This window comes from Liolophura sinensis, chromosome 1, assembly GCF_032854445.1.
Source record: "Liolophura sinensis isolate JHLJ2023 chromosome 1, CUHK_Ljap_v2, whole genome shotgun sequence".
In the NCBI taxonomy this organism is placed as follows: domain Eukaryota; kingdom Metazoa; phylum Mollusca; class Polyplacophora; order Chitonida; family Chitonidae; genus Liolophura; species Liolophura sinensis.
Window position 1 is genome coordinate 47,361,667 of NC_088295.1, and position 26,921 is coordinate 47,388,587.

Genomic DNA, 26,921 nt, shown 5'->3' on the forward strand with positions numbered 1-26,921 from the left:
GTCAACACTGTTCACACTATTCAATTGCATCAGTCCGCTTTTATCCCGTCCAAAACACCGCCCTGTTATTTTGTCACGCAAACACGCTACTTTTCCAATTTATTTAGCTGTCTTTTGGTGAATTGTTTAGCCTTTACACCAAAGGCAGTGACAGAGAAAGGCCAATTCACTGTCGACAATAAAAGAAAATCTAAACGGGCTATTTGCCTGCGAATAATAGGGTTGCCTGAGAGTTAAACGATAACACCAGGTTCTTTCATATTAGAGGAGAGATGCTGGCGCTTTAATGCAAGTTCACCCTCAGCGAAACTGCAGTGTAGTGGGGCATGAGGAGATAAATAAGATTCATGGAAAGTGGTGTGAAGGCAATTCATATATAGCAAAGGCTGTGAAAAGATACATATCTACCTTCGCTCAATTTAAAAGAAACGACTCTCCAGATGGTACATCTTATCTGCACCTACATGTATATTTGTACGAAGACCAAAACGGTTTCCTCTCTGGCAGACTTTACGGCAAGAGGGATAATATTAATTTTGATATTGTAAATTATTCTAACTGTAACTGCAATATGGCATCTACATATGTAGCAGTTGTTTTCTTTACTTTATGTTACGAATTCAAACAGTGTGACAAGTCATTACTACAAAAACTAATTTGTCAAGATTATTCCATCAAAAGCCTTCTCTCGAAGTTTCTAAGGATTTACAACAGAGAATAATGAGGACAATTCTCGTGTAAGTAAATATGGACAGAGTGTTCAGAATCTCTGGTACTCTGCTTCATGATCTGTCTAATTCCGCTTAACCCGGGGCTACGGTTGAATCAGATAGTCACACTGGATGAAGCACAATTGAGATACAAATATTGTTATCGCACCTTTTGGTAGCATCGTTCACGTTTTGAATATTGATTTCATCCAACGTTCAAGCTGACTGCTGTGATGGTTTGTGTTAAACGTAAGGGATTGGCCTTGCCATTATTGACCTGGGACGCCCGTTCTTGTTGACAACTAGTGTACGATTGTCTGTTTCCACGCATAGATTCTAGCAAACCAAAAGGCCGGATTTCAACGGTTACATGTATGTGTGACCTTTGCCAACTATCGCATTGTCTCCGCTACGCTGCTTTTTGCTCTCCATGCCGTGGTCTTTTATCTGGATATTAATAATGAAAGAACACTGCACAGCCTTGGCAACAACTGAGGTTATACTGATCCTTTTCAGTTTGTCCGACACTACACATGCAGTGTAGCATGTGTCTTGTCATTGCCTATATTGCCTCTGCATGTATTTACAACATCTTTTCATCTTAAGTGAGACACCACCAATGCAATCGTTGTCAGTCAAGCTCACAACTTCCTCTCCAGTCGTACGTGAAAGGTTGGCAGCAACCTGCGGATAGCTGTGGGTTTACCCCAGGCTCTTCCCGGTTTTCTCCAACCATAATACCAGCCGCCGTCGTCTATGTGAAAATAAGCGAAGACATGAATTGACACCTCTCTTCCCAAACATTATAATTTGGTGATCAATTGAGAGAAGTTAAAATTGACACCAGTTGTTTAATTTGATCATCTTTTGATGAACACTGGAGGATAAACATGGATTGGAAAGAAAACATTTGAGACAGAATGATTTCTTAATATGTATGCTGGCTTATTCTGCAATACATTTGATTTTAAGATCGGTATGCACACCTTATGGTTGATATTTCATCAATAAAACAAATCCCATGGACATTTTACTGAGGACAATATCTTCGGGATTTCGCTTATATATATTAAATGGCTATTGCAATTGGCCAGCATCTATTATCCATAGGGAATTTCACACCTGTTGTGATTATAAAAAATACATGTATTACGCCGCCATTTGGAAGTGAACCAAAAGTAATAAAATCCAGCATTTGTCTTTGTACAGGTAAGCCGTCGTTTTTTTCATGTTTTTGAAAACGGTTGCACAGGCAACCTATAAATATCTATTAATTTAGTCTCAATGAAATCTGAAAAAAATGCAGCAGAAGTCGTACTTTTGTTTTTGTTAGTGTAACAAATAAACATCAAATTCAACGTCATGGTAGTAAAACAACAGTTCAGATTGTTTGATTTTTTAACATCCAGCCTCGTTATTAAAAACAATTTGTGTTTGGCTGGCACTGGACATACAGATGACAGAAGAGTTGAGAAATTTTCAGTTTAACTCCGAAAAAAGTCATATGTGCGCCACGCAACTCAGTTCTGCATTATACAGACACAGATACAGGTTACTTGTAGGAAGACATGTATTTAGTAAGGTATATACATACAGTGTATTCATCCGGGTACCAACGTACCCTTTGTCAATGCATTAGACTTCTTTTGTGTCAACTCAACAAAAAGAGTGGAAACTCACACTTAAATCTGTCCCTGGGTTTGTGAGCAAATTTTAAAGCATTGTTAACATTAGTTTCCGGGTGTTCTATTTCTCAAAGCCATCAACCCCATAAAGACGTAGTTAGAAAATGGGAATCTTTCACCGTCCAAACAATTCAGGACTATAAACTATATCTATTGCTCAGTCCTGCCTTTGCGATGACATTTGATGAGCAAAAAAAAAGAAAATAAAGTATTACTCGTGTATAATAACAGGAATATGGTCAATTCAACAGGGACCCAAGACGCAATCGCGCTGGGTAAAGGTACCCTTTAGACCAAGCGAACAGGAAAACTGCTCCAACGAATTGGAGACAAAAAGAAGACTAAGAAATTATACATAACAAAATAAAGAAATGAAAGAGATTGCTACTGATGCTTCACTTTTTAAACATACCATCCGAATAATTCATGAAAGTCGCATTGCAGTTAATACATTCAAATCTCAATCGATAACGGCTTATAACTTGCTCAGTAAACGGTCGTGAAGTAACGGAAAAACACGTGACTGAAAGGACTTTTGAGGCTCTTTCCTGACGCCCTATCAGATAACTGAGGAACTCATGTTAACCCATAATTAAATTACATTCTTGAACATCAAAGTTTTGTTATTTTATATCATTGCACGACTTAACTGAAATAATAGCAGACCTAAACATATTTTTAGCTGACTAAAATTATTTTTGCATTTCAGATTTTCCATTTTCAGTAGGATTCGTGGTAGAAAAAGAATCTGTTTGGCTGTGAACTGAGCTCGTGGCACCAGTACTTGACATCGGTCACCAGACCACGAGGGCCGCAGCAAAATACCCCTGTGTCGAACCTGTAGGGATACAAACAACATAGCTAACTGAGATAAATTGAGGGTAATATTGGATTAACTCCCTTTTTTTATTCACAGTCTATTTAGGCACGCCATGTAAACATCGTCAGAAATGTATAATGTGAAAATGATGTCAATGTTCGGAGTTACACTCATTTTATTCTGAGCAACTTTGATCTTTGGTTGTAGTTCATTTTGAGTTACCTGATAAAATAACCTTTATAGTGTGTTTATGTATCTATTTGATTTGAGTTTTTACGCCGTAACCAAGAACTGGTTCAACACAAACCCTCAAACAACTAAGTATACACAGTAAGAAATTGTACCCGATACATGGAAATTTCCAATGACGTCAGAAAGTGGTGTCCTAATCGTATAACATGCTTCTTTACAAGTTGTTGTTGGTCAAAAATATGCATCTCTGTTTAGCTGAGGTTGCACTTGTTCGTATGTGGAACTTACGAAGCCATATTGTTGCATTGGTTAAAGAATACAGGTATCGGTATGAGTAGGATTAGTCGCCAAATCAACGCCTGCAGTAAATTTATAGTCATCTAGATGGTAATAAGACAGATTTTAAAGAAATATACTTCATACTGCAAATCCAAAAAACGGCTTTGGTAATGCTGTTTTGTTTAATACGGTAGGGACCTCCGTGGCTCAGTGGGTTAGCGCGCTAGCGCAGCGCAATGACCCAGGAGTCTTTCACCAATGCGGTCGCTGTGAGTTCAAGTCCAGTTCATGCTGGCTTCCTCTCCGGCCGAAAGTGGGAAGGTCTGCCAGCAACCTGCGGATGGTCGTGGGTTTCCCCCGGGCTCTGCCTGGTTTCCACCCACCATAATGCTGGCCGCCGTCGTGTAAGTGAAATACTCTTGAGTACGGCGTAAAACACCAATCAAATAAATAATAAATAAATTTAATACGGTAACTGATATGTATATTATCTGCAGAATTTAAGGTGTCCCCAAGTTTACTGGTCGGGTGAGCCGTGAACCAAAATGGTCCTTCTCGTCAACAACCTCACAACCAATTTCCAAAACAATGTTCAGCACGAATCACCAAAGGTCTAAGTATGTAAAGTAAGAAACTACTGCGAAAAAAGGATGCTAGGAGAAATATTCAACAGTTTTCAGTGTTGGTCTCAAGGCGAATGAATTAAATCAATATCCGAATTGTTTAGCGTAAAAGTTAGTTCATAAGTTGTGTGTAATTAACGTGTGAGTTGCGTTTTTGATTGCAACTGCTCACATAATCAACACGACGAATATGCAGCACCAGGTTAACCGCACTTAGACACTTTTGTGTGCAGGATATCCTTGATACCCCGTCCACATTGACTTCCAAGAGAGCTATACTCATTGTACGTATTTAAGAGCCTTAGTGGAAGCGTTTGACGGAATATCTTTGACACACTAGGTTTTGCGTTGACAACTTGTGATGTTGACTGGATTCGCTACACAACAGACATGATGTAACAAATGATAAAGGACTTGATACCAACCTTGGTACTAATTGGGCCTGAAGATCAGAGTAAACGAACCCTATCGTGAGTGTAATGGATTAGCCCGTTAATGTACTACTGTGTGTGAAATTTTCGAATTTTCCAATGTTTGCCTCATTAGATGGTGTTTGTGAAAGTCTGAGATTCATTTCACCAGTAGATCGCAGTAAAATGCTCTCAACATTATTTTAAATGAAATCCTCGTTCAGGTATCTGAGATGCGTCCAATCTGCTGAGTTGACAAATAATCAGGACACGAATTTCTCGTTATATGGTAATCGATTTGCATCAAGTGTGCAAAAATTACAACATTTCCCTCCTTGGAGGTTGCGTAATGTACACAAAGTTTGACATTGATTGGACCAGCAGATGTGATTACAGTGATCGTTAACGAAAAGGTTTTGTGGTTAGATGGACCGACGGGAATGATTGTTTACCTAGTGTTTAACCCATCATGAAATATTCCTATCTTTAACGATTGGTGCTTTAGGCCGTACTCAAGAATATTTACTTAAACGACCGTGGCAAGCGTCATGCATGACGGGAGGAAACCGGACAGTGTCCGGGGGAAACCGACGACTATGCGCAGGTTGCTTCACTCGTACGACTGGAGAGGAAGGCAGCACATGCTAGACTTGAACTAATAGCAACCATATGGGTAACTAAGATGCCAACGATGACAGAGTCATCATGTTGTGCTAGCACGCTAACCACTCGGCTACGAAGTCCCCTGCAACAATTTCTAATTACTAGTGAACATCTTTGTCCAGCCATTTGCTTATTAGGCTTTATTGCTAGGGTAATTCTGATTGTTACTGTAGAAGATACAAGTAGCATGACGCAAAAACCATCTTCTTTGAGCTCCCTTTATCTCTGTATACTAACCTTTTATGTATAGTTTTCATATGTGAAAAAATATCCTTCCAATTTGGACGCCCGTGGCATAAACGCTTTTTGACGAAGTCGTTTTGATGCCTTGTCTGTAATAAGAAACGATTAGAATAATGCAAGAACGTCAAAGCCAACAAGGGCAAACTGAAACTTAACTAATTCTGCATTGCGATGCATGTCTATAGAATTCGTCTGATGGAACAACACGCAAATCAGTCGAAAAATATTTGAAAAGAATGGTTGTGGCATTTGAGCTAACCTAATCTGGCTTGAAATTAATGTCTCTGGCCACTGAAGACATTCGTTAAGAGCTACAGACAAATTAAAGACCTTAAATGTTTGAAACATTTCCAGTAAATTGCATGCAGCCGTTTTTAGCTTACTAGGTTACTTATTCAATACTTTCATGTCACTCTCAAGAATGTTCGAACTCTCATTCGAATACGGCCAGGTTTAAGGGTGGAGCTAGGAAGGCAACAAAACATAACAAGCCGATCGACCCGTTCATGACACCAAGGCACCCAGAACACCCAGATGACCCAGGAAGGGTATCTTGAATATTCTCTCTCCTAGAATCGGATCAAACCCATGTCTAGCAAAAGAAAGTCAAGCGTCTTAACCACGCGGTTGCGACCAAGACCCACCCTGAGTATTGTATAATGATATAGTATGTTATAAATTGCAATTAACATCACTGCATTTTTTTTACCCAATTCTGCTTAAGCCATGGCACTGGGGGGGGGGAGGGGATATGCCGCTATTTAAGTAAATATGAACAGTTAGAATAAAACTCTAACTGAGATAAATTAAAAAGAGGACGTATTTCACCTGCTATGTTCATGTGACAATTTGCCAGCTATCACACTACATTGCTACTCTAGTTTTATCCGCTGTATGCTGTACGGCTTCAGTTATTTATTTACTTACTTGACTGCAGTTTTACGTCCTATTGCAGAATATTTCACCTATACGACGGCGGTCAGCAGCTTGGTGGGAGGAAACCGGGCAGAGCCCGGGGGAAACCCACAACCAAACGCAAGCTGCTGAACGACCTTCAGACATACGACAGGAGAGTAAGCAGCATGAGCAAAATTGACGAGAGGCTGCTCGGCTACCCTGTGCGTATTTAATTATATTCATTAGTATGGCGGCGAGATGTGTTCCACGGTATTGAGAAATACTCACAAGTGCATGGCCAGTGCAATGAAATCGTATATCAAAGAGGTCTGGTCGATTGTCTTGCCAGCACTGAAAGCAAACATAGCAATCAAAACCTAAGTAAGCGAAGTAATTTACCCATTGCCTATATTTGGGTAGATGCGCATATTTTATTACACTGTTTGTGAAAGAAGAATAACGGAAGTAAATGTAGGTAATGGGACAAAAACCTAATCTATTAAAATGACAGAATTTCTGAGTGATGGCAGAATAGATAATATTATGGCCAGAAACTAGTATGACAAATATGTTTGTTAGTGTAACGGGATATTGCATCACCCAGAAAAAATAATATTATGTTAAATTTAACACATTATTTTCAAGACGCTTGTACTTACCTGAGCATGGCAGCTTTCTATCAGTTCCTGAAAGCATCCAAAAGATTCATATTCCCGGCACATCCAGACCAAACATACTCTGTGAAGTTTACGGGTCCATTTTTTAGAATCCCTTTAAAAAAATGACAGCTCATTGAGGTATGATCGGAACAGGTGCGTTTTCAAACTGTAACCATGTCTGCTTAAGCAAATATAAACATGGACATGACATTAAACCGATTGTGCGTATATTCAAGCTAATATTTCCAAAACGAGGACATATATTAAAATTCACAAATAATCGAATGCATATGCCATACATGATGGAAGTTTTAAATGGAGCTGTTTCCCTTCGATGAGAAACTGTAAGCACCAAACAATATCGGTATCTATACTGACAAAGTTGAACACATGCATGTGGACCAAGTATGTCAAATGACAAACGAGGCAATTCGCTCGGAGTTTTACAGTTTAAAAGTATGGGAAGATGACTTCCAGACTTAGCACTAAATTACTAAAAATTTTGACTAGAATGTTACGGAAGTTAGAAACAAGGTTTCGTTTACCAAAACATGGCTTAAATATACCAATTATACAAGGCGAAAACATGCACCTGGTGTTTGTTGAAGAGTTTAACTGAACGCTCGGCACATGCTTTTGACTGAATGACTTCATATTTCCCCAAACAGGCATTTTCTGGGAATATGATTACTATATATTTTTGGAAATATATCATGGAATGTCCAAATTTTAATTTTCACTGACATGGTCAAATGTACGAAAAGGTGACATCTAATAACTGCTTGAAGTTAACATGTATAGTTTCACTTCCTCGTCAGTATAACTTGATCATAACATCCAATAAACATGGCGCCTACCTTATTGCAGTGAGCAGAGATATAAAAGGTGTTACCCCTATACCTCCCGCTATACACAGTAGCACCCTATATTTCCTAACGTCCTCCATTGGGCTGCAGAATGGACCATCTACTCGTAAACAATGTCTGGAAAGTCAAATAAAATGGAATGATTCCATGGGAGACAACTCGCGTGCAAAAAGGACATAAAATATAGTAATCTCTTTACGTACTCTCGCTGTAACTGTAAGAGGCTTTTGACCAATGAGGTCGCGTGTTCGAACTAGGTTTTGTCATGTTTCTGTCATGTTACTTGGACATGGTTTACCAACGGCATTCATCTTAACATCCATAATCCTAACCACCGCCTTATGTGAAAAAGTCTTGATTATACGTTAATCAAATATATAACTGTTCACAGACCTAGCAGTATGAAAAATCCTTATGGCCGTACTAACGGTACCAATCTGTTTATATTTTCTGTTAAGATATATACACATGGGCGAGCCGGAATAAGGGCAACGAGGACTCCCGGTGAAAGGTATTTTGATAGATTGATGCAGTATTATGATTTTTCTTAATGATTATGATAGGTACGGCGAATCTTCCATTGATCGTATTCAGAAATACAATGTGGGTAACTGATAATGGACTGAGAAGTACTCAGATGCTGAAATGACCTGACATTTGCAGTTAAGCCGAATTCCCAACCCAATTTGTTGCCTTGACAGAAGCGTGAATGTTTACATATAGGTCCTCTACGGTAACAAATAAACTATAGCAATTTCTCGCGTAATATGACATGAATTTAGAGAAATATCCTGCTGATTTGCCTCAACGAAAATACGATTTTAATGTTTTTGTTTCCGTTAACGGTTTATCATTTTGCCTTTTTCGCTTCTTTGAGAGAAAATATTATATATAAAGCTAGTAAATCTAAGCACTCGGCCAAAGAAACTTACCGCATGTTTTCCACGGCTTCATTCTCTAATCTGTCGTGTGAATTTAATAACAGTTTTCTCAACTTTTCTGCAATAATCAATAAAGCAATCTGTATGTCTCTATGTAAACAATATTAAGTATTTTGAAAGAATTTTTAACCAGTTTGATGAAACTTTAATGGTTTCCATCTGTCAAACAACACACTGTATTTGTCAATATCATTACAGCTACATTCCACTGAAGACCGTATAGACTATAGATGTAGTATTGCATGCAGCATGGTAGCATATGTAAATTACAGTCTTCTAGAAAGACAGTCGGGCTGCTTTTTTAACACTTTATAAAACCAAATCGTCGCAGGACCAAATTCTCGGGATTAACATTTTTCATGAACTTCAATCTGTTTATATATTGCTTCCCTGTTCACATTACACTACATGAATCATGTCATGTGGTAAACCATCAACAAGCGGCTTCCGTGGCCGATTAAATAACTCATGCTGCCTTTCTCTTCAGTCGTATGTGGGAAGGTCTGCCAGTAGTCTGCGGATGATTGGTTAACTCTTGCACAGGTTTCCTCCCACCATAATGATGGCACCTATGAGTGAAATACTCTTCAGTACGACGTAAATAAATCGCCCACAACGTTCTTCAATAAATGAGACTTACCTCTCCTGTACCAACGCTCCCTAGCCTAATGGTCAATAGTAATAAATACGTCTCTAAACACGTTTGATTCTAATTTTCGCGCACTCGGAGGCCATCATATACATTAGGACAATTATATGTTTGGTAATTGTTTGGGGTGCTATTCAAAATTTCATCCAAACCACTCTTGTTGACCTCCGTCTAACCCTGTCTGTGTACAATTTTGTAATACATCACAGTTTATATTTTGCTCGTAAAGCAAAGAGATAGTTCACAAGAAATGTAGCATTACATTAAAGCATTTTTGCGTTTTTACATAGCAATGTAGCATTACATTAAAGCGTTTTTTGCGTTTTTACATAGCAATGTAGCATCACTTTAAAGCATTTTTGCGTTTTTACATAGCAATGTAGCGTTACATTAAAGTATTTTTGCGTTTTTACAGAGCTTGAAACGACATACTTAGTCGGGAAATGTTACGATTTCGAATAAATGCGCGACAGACAGAAACGATACATGGCTCAAAGTCATGTGTGCTTTCTAATTTACTAATGTGTAAACTTCTTCAGGCGTTACATTAAAGTATTTTTGCGTTTTTTTACAAAGCTTGAAACGACATATTTAGTCGGAAAATGTTACGATTTCGAATAAATGCGCGACAAAAACGATACATGGTTCTTTCTAATTGATTAATATGTAAACTTCTTCAGTATGGCGTTATACAATAATCGAATAAATCGATGTTAATATGAAATTCTGTTAATGCACTCCATAGTTACCAAATCACCTGACCAGTCACCACGTGCTCTGATATGTACGGAAAAGCTGGGCCTTTCGGACACTGGGCACTTGAAAAAAAGAAGATAATTCCGATGTGAAATTTACAAAGATGACTTTGCGTGAAAAAGATTGATCGTAGTTTTTGTAAAGCAGATTAAAGTGCTGTTACGAGATATAATTCGCATAAAATGGCCATCGGCATCAGAAAATAAACCTGCGGCTACAATTTATGTGGAATTTACGCTTGATTCATTGAGGAAATCTTTATGAACGAAACAGCATCGTGAAAAATTTATCGGCCGCATTAATGTCACATTTCACACTTGCAAAAATTCGGAAGAAACCAAACATTGTTATTTATAGAAAAGTTTCCTTGAAAATCTTTTTTCAGACACCGTCCCTAAATCACTTACCATTGTCAAGGAAAATGGATGCCACTCAAAAGTCGAAATCCTGGGACACTGGAGAAGTATAAACTGAAAATGTGATGTGAAAGTGGAGATCTGTTTTCGAAATTACTTCAGTAAAAACAATTATGAAGAAAACAATATAAATGTACTTAATCAAGCTTATCAACAGATTATTTTAAAAAGAATTAAAAGACGAACGAGAACATTTTGAATCGTTTTCCAGTTCTCTTGTAAGTAAGAGAGGATCAAGCAGACCTGGAATGGAACTCACATTGTTCAGAGGCTCCAGGGTCGATCAGCTGCACCAGCACGCTAACCACGGATGCCACGGGTTTTATTTAGGGAGGTGTTAATGTGAACACAGCAAGTATATTATTACCTATACAGGTACTAAAGGTAAATTTTGGAACTCATTCGTTTGTTTTGATTTATTACCTGTCCAGGTTTAGCTGCGAATCCTGGTCTCTCTAACTGCAGTTCTACAACATCACAGGGGTGGTTCTTCACGGCTACCAGTTTTACCTGGGTCAGTCGCCGCGTGAATCGGTAGACAGTGTCACAGACGTACACCAGCAGCGGTCCGCTCACCCACAACCAAGACTGAAATGTGAACACAACTAAGGCTGAAATGTGAGCACAACCGAGACTAAAATGTGAGCACAACGAAGACTGAAATCTGAACATAACCAAGGCTGGGATTGGAGCACAACCGAGACTGAAATGTGAACACAACCAAGGCTGAAATTGGAGCACAACCGAAACTGAAATTTGAACACAACCAAAGCTTAAACATGAACACAACCGGGACTGAAAGATGAACACAATCGGAACTTAAATATGAACACAATCAAGGCTGAAATGTGAACACAACCAAGACTAAAATGTGAAAAAAAGCGAGACTGAAATATGAACACAGCCAAAACTGAAATATGAACGCAACCAAGACAAAATTTTGAGCACAACTAAGACTGAAATGTGATCGCAAACAAGACTAAACGGTGAACACAAGCAAACTTGAATATGACAATAACGAGAAACGAGAAATAACGTTAGGTCTAAACACAACGCTCTTGTACTTTTATCGTCAACTTTATGACAACATGACGTCATCCTTGTATTAAGCACCTAGTAAGCTACATGAATTATTCTCAAAGTAATATTCAAAGACAGATTTGGTGATACTTGACTGATACGCTGACTGAAGAAGTCCTCCAATTCGGAGCCAAGGAAATTAAATGAATCACCTTCAAAAGAATATTCAGAGAAATAGGTATAACATTCAAAGAAAACGGATATGAAGCTGACAAGATGACGTCACTAATAATATAACGGAAATTAAATGGTAAAACGTTAACTCTCTACAAATCAATTTTTATTTGATACGTAGTAACGCTATCGGGTTTAATCAGTCTACGCGATGAAACATAGTCAACATACTGCTACATCAAAGATACCGTGTTCTTTGATGTTGTTTACTGCGACAATGACTAAACTAAGTCTACGACTAAAGGGCACGTCGTTTTACCATAAATAATACATACTGTTTTTCAGTTATCATTTCATTTCCTTCCAAATTTATCAAGTTTTTGTCGAGACGGATTTATGCCACCTTCCAGCCCTGCGAGATGTTTCCAGTATGTGAAATATTAACAAATCATTTAGCAATATGTTTTTTAGTTTTCAATCTACCGAAAGCAAAATGAAATTCAAATATTAAAATTAGGTTCTCCTCTGTTAATCAGAATTGTTTGTATAAATTTTAAGATAAATCATGTCTCAGTTATGTAAGAAGATAGAACGCCGCTTACATAGCAGCCGATCTGTGTAAAACGTGGATTATCGTCACATGCTGTCCCAAAGTTGTATTCTGCTTCCGGTATTGGTTCTTGTCGTGTTTCTGGGAGTAATGTCATGTTACCGGAAGTTATATTTTTAATCGGACATCCAGGCGTATGGGAGTTCACGTTGATCTGTTTTCTGATTGGTCCCCTAGAAATGATAATAGCATTTCAATTAGCTAGTCCGTAAAATCATATGTGATTAATTGAAGTCCGAGTAGGCCAAGCTCTTTTCGTTAAAATAAACCAGTAAACACAGAATATGTCGACTATGATAATGGAAATGTTTCGGTTTCATATCGAGTAGGTTTTATTAAACAAGCCGTTCTTGAGATATTAATAATTATCTCCATATAACACACGTCTCCATTATACAAATAAATCAGTATTGTTACAGCTGTTTTTAAGGGCTTACATCATTATCCTTTTTTCCTTTAGGGTTCCATACTATAGCGCTTGAAATAGAGAAAGCTTACAGGTATACTGACAAGAGGACAAATTTCACCGGATCATTTGCCAAATATCGCACTGTCGTGGTTGCTCTCTATGCCAGTCTTTTATATTTAGTTTGTCTTGTCGAGGCTGCTTGCAGCGAAAGGTACTAGTCGGACTACTTACTTGAGGGCATGAACCAGCAGAAGGACGTAAAACAGCACAAACAGACGATGACAGTACCAGAATAGATCATAGTTGACGTTTCTGGAATAGAGAAGTGACATCATGCATGAGCAGCATCAGTCCACCACTGTCATTTTTCACTGTAAAGGACAAGCAAAAACAGAGGTGTTGATACTAACACATCTGGCACCACGTCTTGGAGCAAGACAGCTACCAGGCACAAGTCTTCAAAGCTTTACTTTACAGTTAAGCTTTATAATTTTTTTCAATTTGGATAACATTCCCATTATTTTATTTTCTTTTATTGTTTTCTCATTAGATGGCGGAACTCTCAACCCCACTGACTTTGTATGTGCGAAAGGCTTCCAGTGGGCTCCCACAATAATGCTTCAGTGCGCCGTAAAAACTGAAGAGAAAAAAATAATTTAAACAAGCCATGGTACTAAGGGGCGTTTAATTTGCTACTATTTAAGCATTTACATGAACAAAACATTAACTTAGGTAAAATGACCAGGGACTGTGTTTCACAGGTCACACTATCATCGCTGCTCTGGTTTTACTCTCTTAGCTGCAGTCTTTTATATTGAAAGCAAAGCTGTACTAATGACCCGCAGAATCGCGTTTAGTGCAGGCGCTGCCCCCATGCACTTTGTAGCCCTGATGTGACTGAGTGCTTGGACATTGTTGTTTGTTGGCACATTCCCCTCATATTACCTTATATTAGTGACGCTGGAACTGACAATTAAGGAAAGCAGAATCATCATGAGGAAACCAGTCACTCCTGGCACTGAAAAAAAAAACAGAAAATCAAATTAATAAAATTAGCGTGTGCTGATATAAATAAAGGCATGGAAAGACTATATAAATATATTGTGTGATGACAGGCTTATCAGCGTGAGCAGGTGGGAACGGCGCAATAGGGAATGTACATGAGATCTTATTCGGAGCCTAACGTGGCATTTTAGTAATGGGAGCCCTTCATTTTTTCAGAAACTCAGAAGACTCATGACGTAACTAATCCATGTGCTTAGCATTTGATCTCCCATCTCAGATGGTCATTGTGAAAAGCAGATGCTAAGCATACGAATTAGCGAAGCTAAAAATATCGCCCCCCAAGGAAGAATGTAGTGACTGCGCGACTCACCAAACATCTTACTCAAACATGTAGGTACACAAAAACCGTACACTGTATACATCTTCCGCCACGTTGCAATCTTTGCAATCAATACCAGACGTTTCCACAGAGGGCACACTTGTTCATAAACACATTTTTTGTAAAGTACTTACAGTTCAAGTAAGCAAAGTCTTTACCCGGTGACATTTTGCAGTTTCTGCCGCACAACGCGGCTCACTGCCAGAAGAATAGTTCTTTTGGCTTATAGGCATTCATTCATAACCTAGTGCTTGGAAAACTCCAATGAAAGAGATGAAGTCATAGCGCTAGGGATTATGTAATTTGCTACTATTTAAGCATTTACATGAACAGTTAGACTAGCCTTGGTGAATCTCAGTTTTGCGTCTGACTGATGTGTATGTCGTCTTTCAATATGTAGCCACATGTGGTTTCTCATTATGTACCCACATCGTTTAACTTAACTGACTGGCTTAATATTCGCCACAGTGATTAACGGGTGTTCCCTGCGAGGTTTCTCGGCTATCTGTATCAATAAACACGACGATCACGAAGAGTAAATTGCACTGAAATATCTTATCTAACAAAGAAAACTCATTGGTCTTACCTGTTTGTAAAAGTATCCATAAAGGGTCCTGGAAAAGGAAAATTTCCTGTGTTTAGAAGCTCTTTATCATAATGACAACCTGACTTTTAAATAAAGTAAAACTGGCATGTTTTTTTTTTTTGCAAAACAATTGCATGAACCATGATTGTAATAACTCTTTTCTTTTCCTAGCCGAAATTAAAATGAAGTCTATTTATTTCTTGGTTAAATAAGTTGGCAACAATGCCGAAATCGAATCTCTATTTTTTTTACCCCGAATTAATTCGACCACGGGTTGGGCTTGACTACTCCATGCACCAGATTATCCCAAACACCTCAAATGTCAAAAGTATCAAGTTCCTTAATTCATACATTGTTACATATCTACTTATTTGTTTGATTGATGTTTTTCGCGGTACTCAAGAATATTTCAGTTATGCGACGGTAGCCAGCATTATGGTGGGCCTTGCTACATATGGGTGTATGTGTCTATTTTTCAAGGTTTTTCACGGGAATGCCGATGCTTCGCGAGTCCTGCGCAAACCGAGTCAGTGTCCTCTGGCCTAAATCTTGCCTTGCAGAAACCAAACAGTTGTATAAAGCTGCCCTACTTATATTGCGCTTACATAAATGTCAGAATACCAAATCTCCGGGCGAATGATAACAAATCCTTGGACTAAAGCACACTGAGCATCTAGCACACATGTCGTACTTAATATTCCGATAGAGTTATATACCTCAAAGGGAAATTCTAAGTAAGGCATTGGACCTAACCACAAAAATGTCAGCACATGTGTTCGGTCGGGTAGTGGCTGTAACACATGATACAATGTCTCTGTATCAAATTGAAATGTGGGTTTCCACCCTACGCATGCGGCGAAATGAGAGGAAACGGAAAAAATCTGTCTGCGCCGTTTTCACAGCCTTTATTCCGCTAGGAACTGTTTCCTAATTCGCCATGACAAACAAACAAGTCACCTACACGGCTTGTGTTATAATCTCGATGCAAAACAGGGTACGTATACGGCCCCTAGATAACGAAGAGCAGAAGCATTTGCACTGGACGCAGATGGTTTTAATTGTCCAGTGAACATAAGACAATGGGCTTCTTTCATAAACAGGAGTCTGCGGGCAAGATAAGCCGAGACACATGTGGCCCCTATTTAACGTCGTTTCACTACCAGTGAAAGACAATAGGATGTGTTCCTTACATTATGAAGAGGCAAGGTTTCCTGTCAGTGTTACCTCTGGGATTGCTCGCGGGGGTTCGGCATGCCAGTCAGACCATAAGGTTAGTACTTCATTCAGTGTAGATATGAGTTGGGTTTCTTTTGTCCCACTTTCTGGACAGAAATAAACCCACAGCGCTTACAATAGTTAACACATAGTGTGTGAACACGATAAGAACTACCCTGGGGAAATCTTCCGGTTATTACGAAAAGGTCACTGTTTTGATTGGCTCACAGAGGGACACAAACCGAGAATTTCACGACGTAACACTGGTTCACGCATATGTAAGCTAGGGCCCACACTGATCCAAACTTGAACCCCATTAAGTCACTAGATAAAACCTTGCGCATACGACACTACCATCAGACTGGCATATACGACGTATTTTGTTCAGCAAAATGAAGTTGGAGTGGCTTTAAGATAAAACCTTAACAGAGATAAAATTGCCAGCTATCACAATGTCTTCGCCGCTCTGGTTTTACTGTCTTTTCTGTACGTCTTTAATTATATTAAAGCGATTAGCATGAGAGCATGTACAAGTCATCTTAATATTCCCAACTGTCTCAACTGTCTTCGCATTACTCTGTTACAATGCTCTAGGGGCCAAGACCTACATGTTCATTATGCTTAGGAAAGACGTTTATTTTAACTGGAAGAAAATACACAAGTTGAAAATGTAAAATACGACGTTGATAGTCTAATAATATGTTTTGTTCCTTTCACAGGGATCTTCATGCATACCTGTTTCGTTTACGTATTCTGCATGTAATGTACGAGTACAGACCTGGTCCTGGTATAGGGCGGCGTTCACGTCACGAATCACGTGATTATAGTACATGGAGAAGTTGCGCGCGTTCCACATATGAGCACTAAAGTGTACCACTGAAAATAAGAAATAAAACACATATTATAGTCAGGAACTTACACAAAAACGAATACATTTACTGACAGAGAATTTGTCTCAATTTACACTAAAATCGTTAAGATAAACATAAATATAGCTTTCCACATATATTATGGTTTATCTTTTGTTATTAAAGATTGTTTTCGTGTTTTAAACCAGTTAAAATTTGCCTTTAAACATTTCATGGTTAGGGATGTGACATCTGCGGTACTTTAACAATTTAACGTACCGAATATATTTAAGGTTCATTAATGTATCATTTCCTGAAATCAGTGTAAAGAAATCGTTTCGCTACTTACTGGACGTTCCAACAATAAGATAGGCACAACAAATATGAAATCCTTTACAACAATCTAGTAGCATTCTCATCGTCCGTAGTTTCATCTGAAAATGAGAAACTTGCTTAATGCTATTTGTCTTCGTCGAATTCTTAGATGTTCTACTCTTATCTTTACCAATGTGTCAATAATAGTGCGAGTTAATATTGACCCTTAATACATTTATTTTGGGGCCCTCCGTGGCCCAGTGAACTAGCACGTCAGCGCGGTGTAATGATCCAGGAGCCTCCCACCAATGCGGTCGTTGTGAGTTCAAGTCCAGCTCATGCTGGCTTCCTCTCCGTTCGCACTTGGGAAGGTCTGCCTGCAAGCCGGGGATGGTTGTGGGTTTCCCCCGGGCTCTGTCCGGTTTCCTCGCACCAGAATGCTGACCGCCGTCGTATAAGTGAAATATTCCGGTGTAAAATATCAATCAAATAAATAAATACATAAATAAATAAATACATTTATTTTGGAACCTGTAATCTGAATTCACTTGTCGCTGAAGTAAGAAATATAAATCTGCTTTTCAACGCTTCATACACTGATGCATTTTGAGGCATCGTCACGGTGTGAAGTTTTACTGCTAATCAGATACATTAGAGTCGAACATTAGCTTTGAAGGCCACTATAAGAGACAGAAAAAGTCATCCGTCAGAGTCTTACCTTAGCGTTGAAGTGCCGGAGGGTGGTAACTGTCACTCGGCACACCGGCAACACTGCCATTCCACAGGTAAGGTTTAACACGGCTGCGGACGCTCGGGATAAGCACAGACAGGACTGTAACATACATGGGTATATCATAAAGCTTATCACACAATAGATTTAGCCTTGCTGAGAAAACGAATATGAATGACAGACTTTACAAACCACAAAGATATGCCGTTTCTTGACTGGCTCTACCAAACTGATTTACAAAGCTGACTGATTCAGGTACAAATCTTCCCTGAACAATATGCCCTCATCAGCACGTTTGTTTCTTTTCAACACACAAGAACCAATGTGAGTTCAAGTTTAGTTTATGCTGGCTTAATCTCCGGCTGTACGTGGAAAGGTCTGTCAGCAGCTTGCGGATGGTCGTGGGTTTCCCCCGGGCTGTGCCCGGTTTCCTACCATCATAATGCTGATCGCCGTTGTATATGTGAAATATTCTTGAGTACGGCGTAAAACACCAATCAAATAAATAAATAAATAAATAAATAAATCAATACACAAGACAATGCGTGTGCATATCTGCCAGCCCACACTGTATTATAGCCATGGAAATTTACACAAGCTCCATTCATGGATATCTTGTACTTGTATACTCTGGGAATCTCGGATTTCGATCACTTTAAATGAATGATTATGGTTTAACGCCCGATCACTTTGAAGTTTGCCACACCAGACGATGGAAGTAGTATCTTCTAAAGGCTTGTAGTAAAGTCAACTGCAATCTGTGTGATAAATGTCTTTTATTACAAGTTTGTGATATAATGCACACCTTATATATTTATCAACGCATATTTTTTTCTTCAGTTCTACACTGATTTATTAATCGTACATTTTAAATTTGTACATATATGTAAAAAGGTATATATACTTTCTGAATGGGGCACTGAGTCTAAATAAAGTTTATTAATATTATTATTAGGTACTTATTAGATATTTATTGTCAATAGTACATGTAATTGCTACATATCTACATGTGGGTGTCATCACGACATGGCTGACTTTGTACATCGATAAGGGAGCTATAACCACCGTCGGGTTGTTTACTTTACGAACAAGCTGACGCCAGAGAGCTTTCAAATGAGATACAACTGGTTCACCGATTGTAGTTCATTAATGCTAAATGAGGATAAATCGAACAGGGAAGTGTCAGGTTTCCCTGCTTTATTTGTTCTCGGGGAATTGACAGCATAAAACGGACGACAGCGATTTTTGTTTGGCCTTACATGAAGTTCCTTGCAGCCTTCCATCAATGTCAAACACACGTGGGTGAGTTCAACGGTAACTCGCCAAAGATCGGTGGGATACTAATGTTTAATCCAACCACGCCATCGTACATAAGTTAAAATTCTTGTCTTTTGCGATAAAAAACCCCAACAACTTCGTAAGATTTATCAGGTTACTGCATATTAATGTAATTATACTAAATGTGAGCAAACTGTTGATCTCTGATTAAAATCTGGGTTCGGAATGTTTCTTAATGCACACGCTGATTTAGTTTTGACTTTATGTTAGGCCGATTTTCTGACGTAAGTATGGACAGTGTTTTCGGTTACCTCCACCCATAGACAAAGCCCCTGTCATTGAGGTGACAAATTGATTATGCCTTACACACCCAATCAAATCAATAACTATTTAGAATCGATATTCACACACAAAGGAGACTTTTCATTCGAACAAAAAATATTCATCAGAATTTACCAAGAACAGGACAACTTGTCTACAGAATTTATTTACTTATTTCATTAGTGTTTTACGCCGTACTCAAGAATATTTCATGTATACAACGGTGGTCATCTGCTTAGTGGGAGGAAACTGGGCAGTCCGCGGGAAACCCACGACCATCCCGCAGGTTGCAATCAGACCTTGCCACATATGGCCGGGGAGAAAGCCAGCATGAGGTCTACAGAACTGAAGTATGCTGAAGTTATCATAGACATCTTGAAATCGTATAAAGCAATTATACAATTCGTTGCAGGTTTAAAGGCAAAGCAAAATTCACTAGCTCAGAAGCGTTTCTCTCAAATATCTATCAAAAGGGTATTTTGGGCGTCAAAACATATACATCGCGACATTCCTCTGAGATGTTGAAAGCTTGAAGTCAAAACAAGTGTAGTTCCCTTTTTTAAACGTGACTTCACAAGCGAGTAATCCAAGTAACACGACTGGCAAGTGTTTGTTATCTTGGATATTTGAAGTAGAGAGACAACTTAATACGGCGGACGTGCCGTCGATCAGGCAAGATGTATTCAGTTTTGCACTTAAACTTCACTGCCATCAAGTAAAGGGTTTATGTCAACGGCGTTAGCAGAATAACATCGACTTTTTAGTACGATTTCATTCTTTTTAGTAATATGGCATGCCAGATTTAAACTCAACCATGTCTATATATGTGCAGTGGAAATATTTCCTCGTGCACTTGATGCAACTCATCCGGCTAAGTATATGTGCTGAGAACATATGTCGCCTGTCTGTTCTGCTTTACCAATTAATCTATTCGCTTTCCTTCGAGAGGACATCCCCGTCAATTTCTTGAGATAGCCCTGGCACGGTGCCCAAGTGTATTCTAATATGGAAATGCCATGCTCATGGGTTATGTTTACATGTAGTCTACCGCATCTGCCTTGGTAAATACAATTGTGCTAGGGTAGCCAATAATAAATCATCTCTTACCATATACATTGTGTCTTAGTTACAGCGAGACCTTCCACTAGCAGAACCAAGAAAAGAAAAGTGAAAACCCTAACAATAAATATTCTTTGTGGTGACCTTTGCACTCACCAGATAATAGTTGCCTCCATTTGTAAACACGGGGCATGTCCCTATCGTCAGTGTTTGCAATTCATGTGTTTTTTCAGAGCTTTTCTTGGGAATTCATATATTATACACAGATTACCGTCGCAGTTGTCCTCGCAAGCTTGACATGTAAGCACCTCAGTGTTGATCAATACATTACCACGCAGTCCTCTAATAATCCCCCAATACTGTTATTCATGCAGCCTCGTCTGGGGGATTTCGTACTCATACGTTCCTATTCTCTGTCACAAGAAATCCATTACTTCCGTACAATAAACGTTCAGCTTTTTTCTGTTGATTTACGCTCGTAAAAACGGTCACAACGTTCTCTCCTGAAAATTGCCGATTAAATCCATATATGTCATATCTTGTTTGGCTGGTAAGCGATAGCCTTACGTATACAGAAACGACATATGCAATTAACCAAAGGGTTATAACATGTTTTATAGTACCATGGGTCTGGTATGAAGAAATGATTATAGCTTAATGCCAGTTTGACCATGCGTTCCGTAACGTTTTGTTCAGACATTGCACGAATGGCTATGGAGCGATTATTTTTATGAGGACTTAATATGCCACTGCACTGGACCAGGGCATTAGTGGTGACATTTATCATCTATATGTGGCGTCCATTGTCTTTTTATTGCTGCCAGATGCCAGTTGCACGATAAGGCGTGTAAAGACACGGCCTTGCTATCATTTTCAGATAACCTGCGGTCGCCTTCGCTAATACACTCATTTCCCTGGAGTATAAACAGAGTGTCGGCTTAGTTAGTGTAGAAAGGAAATAAACTGAATGACCCAATACCCTAACTCGCGCGTTCGCATCAGACATCTGCCCATTTATCTCCTTCTTGGATGGCGCGAAAAACTTAAACGAATGTGTTCCTATTATCGCAGGATCAGGAAGTAAAAGAACACAAGTAATATATATATATATATATATATATATATATATATATATATATATATATATATATATATATATATATCAGTTTTAGAGGACATTGCTAGCGTAAATGACCCAGTCGTCATTCTTGACACTTACCCCAAGTATTTGGTGAACATAGTAGAAGCTTGGCTCGTACTTGTAGTATCTGTAAGTCCGCCAAAACAACACTCCACATCCTGACAACCACAGAACCTTAAAGAGGATTAATCAATACTAGATTTCACTGTATAAATATAAATGACTACTGCATAGAGAGTCAAACCTGAACTGCACCAACAGTGTGATAGTTGGCAAATGGGGACATCTAACCGGCGAAATCTGGTCTCGTTAATATTTATGTCAGTTAGGGTTTCATTCTTGCCGTTCATATAAATGCTTTAAATGAAAGCAATTTATATATCACCTAGTGCGATGGATGAAGCATAAGTTAGGTAGAAATGCAGTGATATTACTGACGATATATTACCTGCGAATTAAACTGACTCAGACTTACTTTCTACGCTGTGCTTTACTCACATTTAATAAGCAGTAATAATGAAAACAATGCAAAGATTAATTACTTAAGTTTATCATAGCCAAGAAAGGTACATATTTCAAGAAAATAAAACTTCCAGGAGAGCTCACAAACCAGCAAACAACGTTGCCCTGTGGTTGTTTTCTATATGCGCATGTACCAAGTAAATATTTACAACAAACCTACGATGCGGAAACACCAATTAGGATTCAACCTATGGCGCTAAATATTCAGCAAGGTATGAGCCGATCATAAATCAGCGCCCTTACGATGAAATTCATAGCATGCATTAAATGTGATTACAGTAAAGGTAGAGTTAGTCCAGCTTTGTTTAGACATACTACACGGCTAGCTAATAAACAAAGATAAATAGAGTTTCCTATCCGGAACACAAGGCTATATGCTTTGTTCGCTTTGTTCTATATATGAATTGGCGTGCTTGTAGCCCAAGAAAAAGAAACAGACCTGTGGATCCGGAGTGGATTTAATTAAGTTATATTTATATGCTACTATTCACGTTAGGGCTATTATCAGCAACATTTCTACAAAGAACTTCACAATCTCAAGAAGAAAGTAAGCTTTAAATACATATACTTACCACAAGGGAATACTTTGTTGCCGCGTACCGAGACCATCTGGAAGATGTGGCCATTTCCCTTAACACAGGTTTCGCCTCAATCGCCTTACTGTACTTGGACTGACCAGTATACCAGAGAGGCACATGTGGCGCTTGACCAGCCTTAGTCAGGGTACGCAGTTAGGCTAAGTCATCTTATAAATGAATAGGCTAGGCGAGAGAAGTGATTCTTGCCTAACCTCAGCTAAAGGATAAAATTGTGGATTCCGATGATAGTGGTCTTACTTGATGTAACTGGCGTACAGATTAGGTGGTTTGGGAGCACATAAGTCTCCCTGGAGTAGACTGCTTTTGTTTTGAAAACTAATCCAGTCTGGGAGCCTATGTGCGCTTTAGCTGTGCTGCTCACATGGCTGTTCCCGCACATAACCGCACTGCTTGAATCAGATCCTTCTGTCGCTTCAAACGCGCACGGCACACTGGGTTAGTACTGAGCGGTGTTTATAACTTCATCAGCTGGCAACGGTTAAAATTACCTCATCCCACCAGCATTTCCTTAACCCCTACACACGCATGTGTTCTTACTATAGAGAGGTGGACTGTCTCTTCCTTAAGTCTGCGTAGCTGGGCCAGTGTGCACGTACCCCACCCAATCTCTAACAGCTCATAAAGTTCATTACAGAAATATACACTACAAAATATATATGCTGACCTTCATTAAAGTGTAAAGTAAAAAGTGACACGTTGCGGAAAATACTATATATTACTTTCTTATTTTTTTTATCTTACCTAAATATAGCGCAATAGATTTTCCGAACTTTTGTCACATTATTTTGAGCACATGTAAATTCACTGTAAGTTACTAGAATCATCCGACAAATTTTCCGAACTTTTTTCACATTATTTTGAGCATATGCATGTAAATTCACCAAAACTTACTATAGAAAGTAGTTAATTAGAGATGGTTTCACAGAAGTTAATTAGTCTGTTTTCAAAATGTTCCCGAGACGCATATGGGAAATTCTTATAAAGAAAGTGATGTGACTTCACCAAAAAAAACACCGTATTGTCAATACTTTTTATGGTGCAGCAAAAATTAAAAAATAAACTAAAATAGATTTTAGGACAGCTTTAGCTTGAGCTTCTAATAACACTAACCTCTTTGCTTAAACAGGGAAAACTGAGCTCACCTAATCAACAAGTGCATATATCAGCTGAATATAACGTGATTTCCCAATTATTTCATGAGAAGTGCCATCCTTTGTTATTTTCGTAAGGACCCATTTCGTAATGGCTTCATCATTAACTTGTTGATATATTTATGGTGTTGCCACAAACTCACTTTCAGTGTAATGAGAATTAACCCATGAAAGTTCTATTATAGTTTAAAATTAAAATTTAAGACTTTGGATTTTAAAAACTTTGGCTTTGTCCGCTACAAGTATTGAGTCTAGTTTTCCTGCACGAAACACAGAAACTCCACCACTCGGACGTCGCATTGTGGTGAAACATTATTGAGCATGGTTTAATACATCAATAAAACTTAAGCAAATAATTAAATAATAACGGTAGCTTGTAACGAAAACGGAAATTCAGCTTGGGTAATGTTATCGGCTTACTTTGTATTTTCCAAGATTTAACAGTGGTGTATGAACATATAATGCGTTGGGTGTGACAAAGACCATAACCGACACAGATAAAAACGTACCAAAACTTACGTCACAGTGTAGGCTAAACAAGCGAATACACCTAAGTAACTACATCACGTTCTAAGTGAACATATATGTTCAGTAACCACATTAAATCTATTTCTACAATAGTACCACATTAAGTATCTTTAAGTGTTTTAAGTCTGACAAGCACCACGAGGACAAAGTCAATAGCATAATCCCTCGCTGTGATGTTTTTGTTGTGTTGTTTTTGGTCGTGTTTCCACCATCACTTTTGAGTGCAGGGTTGAGCCAGTTTAACTAAGATAATTAAAATCATACTGCTGTGTATCTAGACAGGATTGTCAATTTGACTTGCCCCAGTTATTGTGGCAATCTCTTCGGTCTTTTTCTTCCATGTTGTTACACCTAGCTTGCATTTTATTTCTCCATTTTTTCCACAGCACATGGTCTTAACACATGTTTTAATGGATTCTATCCTAAACATGTAAATCAAAGGGTCGATGATCGTGTTGCTCAAGTAGATAATAAGCGATCCCTGAGCGAGATAGAAATTAAGGTACGGTTGAGAGAGTAGATTTTCTGCAAGGAACGAGAAGTACAGGGCACCGGGTATATACATCAGGGCGTAGGTAATGTGGACAAAGAAGAAGGTGACGGCCAGCCTGACTTGACGCTTGAAGTTGTCCCTATGCTCTCCAAGTGTATCACGCGACGCTCTCTTCTGATATCCCATAAGCACGAAGACGCCACAGGAAATAAGCAATGTGAAAACCACGAACACGATGATAAGAAAAGGCAGGATCTCTTCGGTGTACCTTGCGGAATTGTTCGCTCGGTAGCAGAGCGAGATCAGCTCTTCCTCTGGCTTGATTTTCAGGATCACAATTGGAATGGACAAGCTAAATGCAACAGCGAATGGTACACCGACTGACAAAGCCTTGGCCGTTCTGCCGTATACCATGGTGTAGTAGGCCAAAGGTTTCAGGATGGAATAGAATCTATCCATGGCCAATATCATGCATGATAAGATTTGGTAGAAGGCAGTGAAATAGCCGTAGAAGTCATAAACGACGTTAGCACATTTACTCGCTACTGAAGCGTTCTCGTTCTGATCGTCCACGCCAGCCAATGCAAAAATCGTCCGCATCCCCAAACTGGTGGACAGCAAAACATCTCCCACGATGGCGCTTTGCATGAAAAACTTTACCTTCATTTTCTTCTCGCCTACTTTATTCAGTGCTCTGAAGACGATGATATTCAATATCCAAGAGGCCACCACACATGATAGTGTCAACACCGACATTGCATAACCGGCGATTTGCCTACCTGGTTCGGTGGTATCATCAGTATTCATTGATGAGTTTGATGTGGAGTTGTTGCCTTTGTTAAGACTTTCCATGATCTTCAATATGGTTGTAGATTTATTTTATTTCGAAAACCACTGGTTTAATTCTGTAAAGAAGAAATATAGACGTCTAAAAGGTTCAACGAATCTTAGACCGGGATACTGCAGCATATATAAATACTGTATAAGTGTTTTTGACTTACTGGAACGCCATCCCGCAAACCAGGTCTGACACCGAAACCACTTTGCTTTTCCTCCATTATCATGCTACGCACATGGCCACGTTAAGCACATAGCCAGGTTAAGCACATAGTTATGTTAAGCACATTGCCCCGTTCAGCACAAAACCTGGAAATACAAAGGTTTCTAATTTCTTATATACTATCCAAAAAAAGAAACGCATATCCCGGTTTTTTGCGGAGGTGATGCAGTCTTTTCAATTATGCATAACTAAATAAGAATTGCTATTCTGCAAATATTTTTTTACACAGATTAAGGAAGGGTCCATATCTAGACAACAATGCCATCAACTTGAGGTAAGACACTCACAATGAGTCTCCCACTTGAGTGGAATGTCAGTATCTGTTGTGACCACCACGGGCACGAATAACAGTTCTGACACGCCTTGTCATGGACTGGATGAGACGCTGGATAGAGGCCTGGGGAATGTTCTGCCACTCCTCCTGCAAACATGCAACTTGCTCTTGAAGCGTTTGGGGTTGAGGTTGACGTTGGCGTAGACGTCAATCAAGTTCATCCCACAGATGCTCAATTGGGTTAAGATCCGGGGAACGGGACGGCCAGGGTAGCACATACATTGTTTTCGGCGAGGAAGTCCCTTGTGACACGTGCCGTGTGCGGTCTGGCGTTGTCCTGCTGGAACAACTCCCGCTGAACGTCAATGACAGGTAAGAGGTGTGGCTGCAGGAAA

At 39.0% G+C, this 26,921-nt stretch overlaps 2 protein-coding genes across 2 annotated transcripts; both read right to left on the reverse strand.

The window, feature by feature from the left end:
• Positions 1-2,262: 2,262 nt before the first annotated feature.
• On the reverse strand, positions 2,263-23,415 carry LOC135474917 (NADPH oxidase 4-like). Its single transcript, XM_064754606.1, has 18 exons — positions 22,994-23,415; positions 21,978-22,073; positions 18,089-18,202; positions 17,405-17,489; positions 16,986-17,083; positions 14,993-15,020; positions 13,968-14,040; positions 13,254-13,334; positions 12,606-12,786; positions 11,233-11,397; positions 10,801-10,863; positions 10,395-10,455; positions 8,980-9,046; positions 8,039-8,164; positions 7,182-7,293; positions 6,811-6,873; positions 5,620-5,714; positions 2,263-3,233 (listed from the first exon to the last, which is right to left on the reverse strand). Exons 1-18 carry the CDS (start codon positions 23,045-23,047, stop codon positions 3,116-3,118), a joined length of 1,680 nt encoding a protein of 559 aa, XP_064610676.1. The 5' UTR covers positions 23,048-23,415; the 3' UTR covers positions 2,263-3,115.
• Positions 23,416-24,973: 1,558 nt separating this feature from the next.
• On the reverse strand, positions 24,974-26,044 carry LOC135461487 (melanocortin receptor 3-like). The gene has a single exon (XM_064738615.1). The coding sequence runs from the start codon at positions 26,042-26,044 to the stop codon at positions 24,974-24,976; it is 1,071 nt and encodes a 356-aa protein (XP_064594685.1).
• Positions 26,045-26,921: the final 877 nt, after the last annotated feature.

Excerpts from the sequence above, each read along its gene's own strand:
- LOC135474917 (XM_064754606.1), bottom strand. The coding sequence starts at position 23,047 with ATGGCCACATCTTCCAGATGGTCTCGGTACGCGGCAACAAAGTATTCC. Across the intron at positions 12,787-13,253 it reads CTGCTGGTTCATGCCCTCAA|GGGACCAATCAGAAAACAGA; the intron begins GTAAGTAGTCCG and ends TATCATTTCTAG. Across the intron at positions 6,874-7,181 it reads TAGAAAGCTGCCATGCTCAG|TGCTGGCAAGACAATCGACC; the intron begins GTAAGTACAAGC and ends GTTTGCTTTCAG.
- LOC135461487 (XM_064738615.1), bottom strand. The coding sequence starts at position 26,044 with ATGGAAAGTCTTAACAAAGGCAACAACTCCACATCAAACTCATCAATG.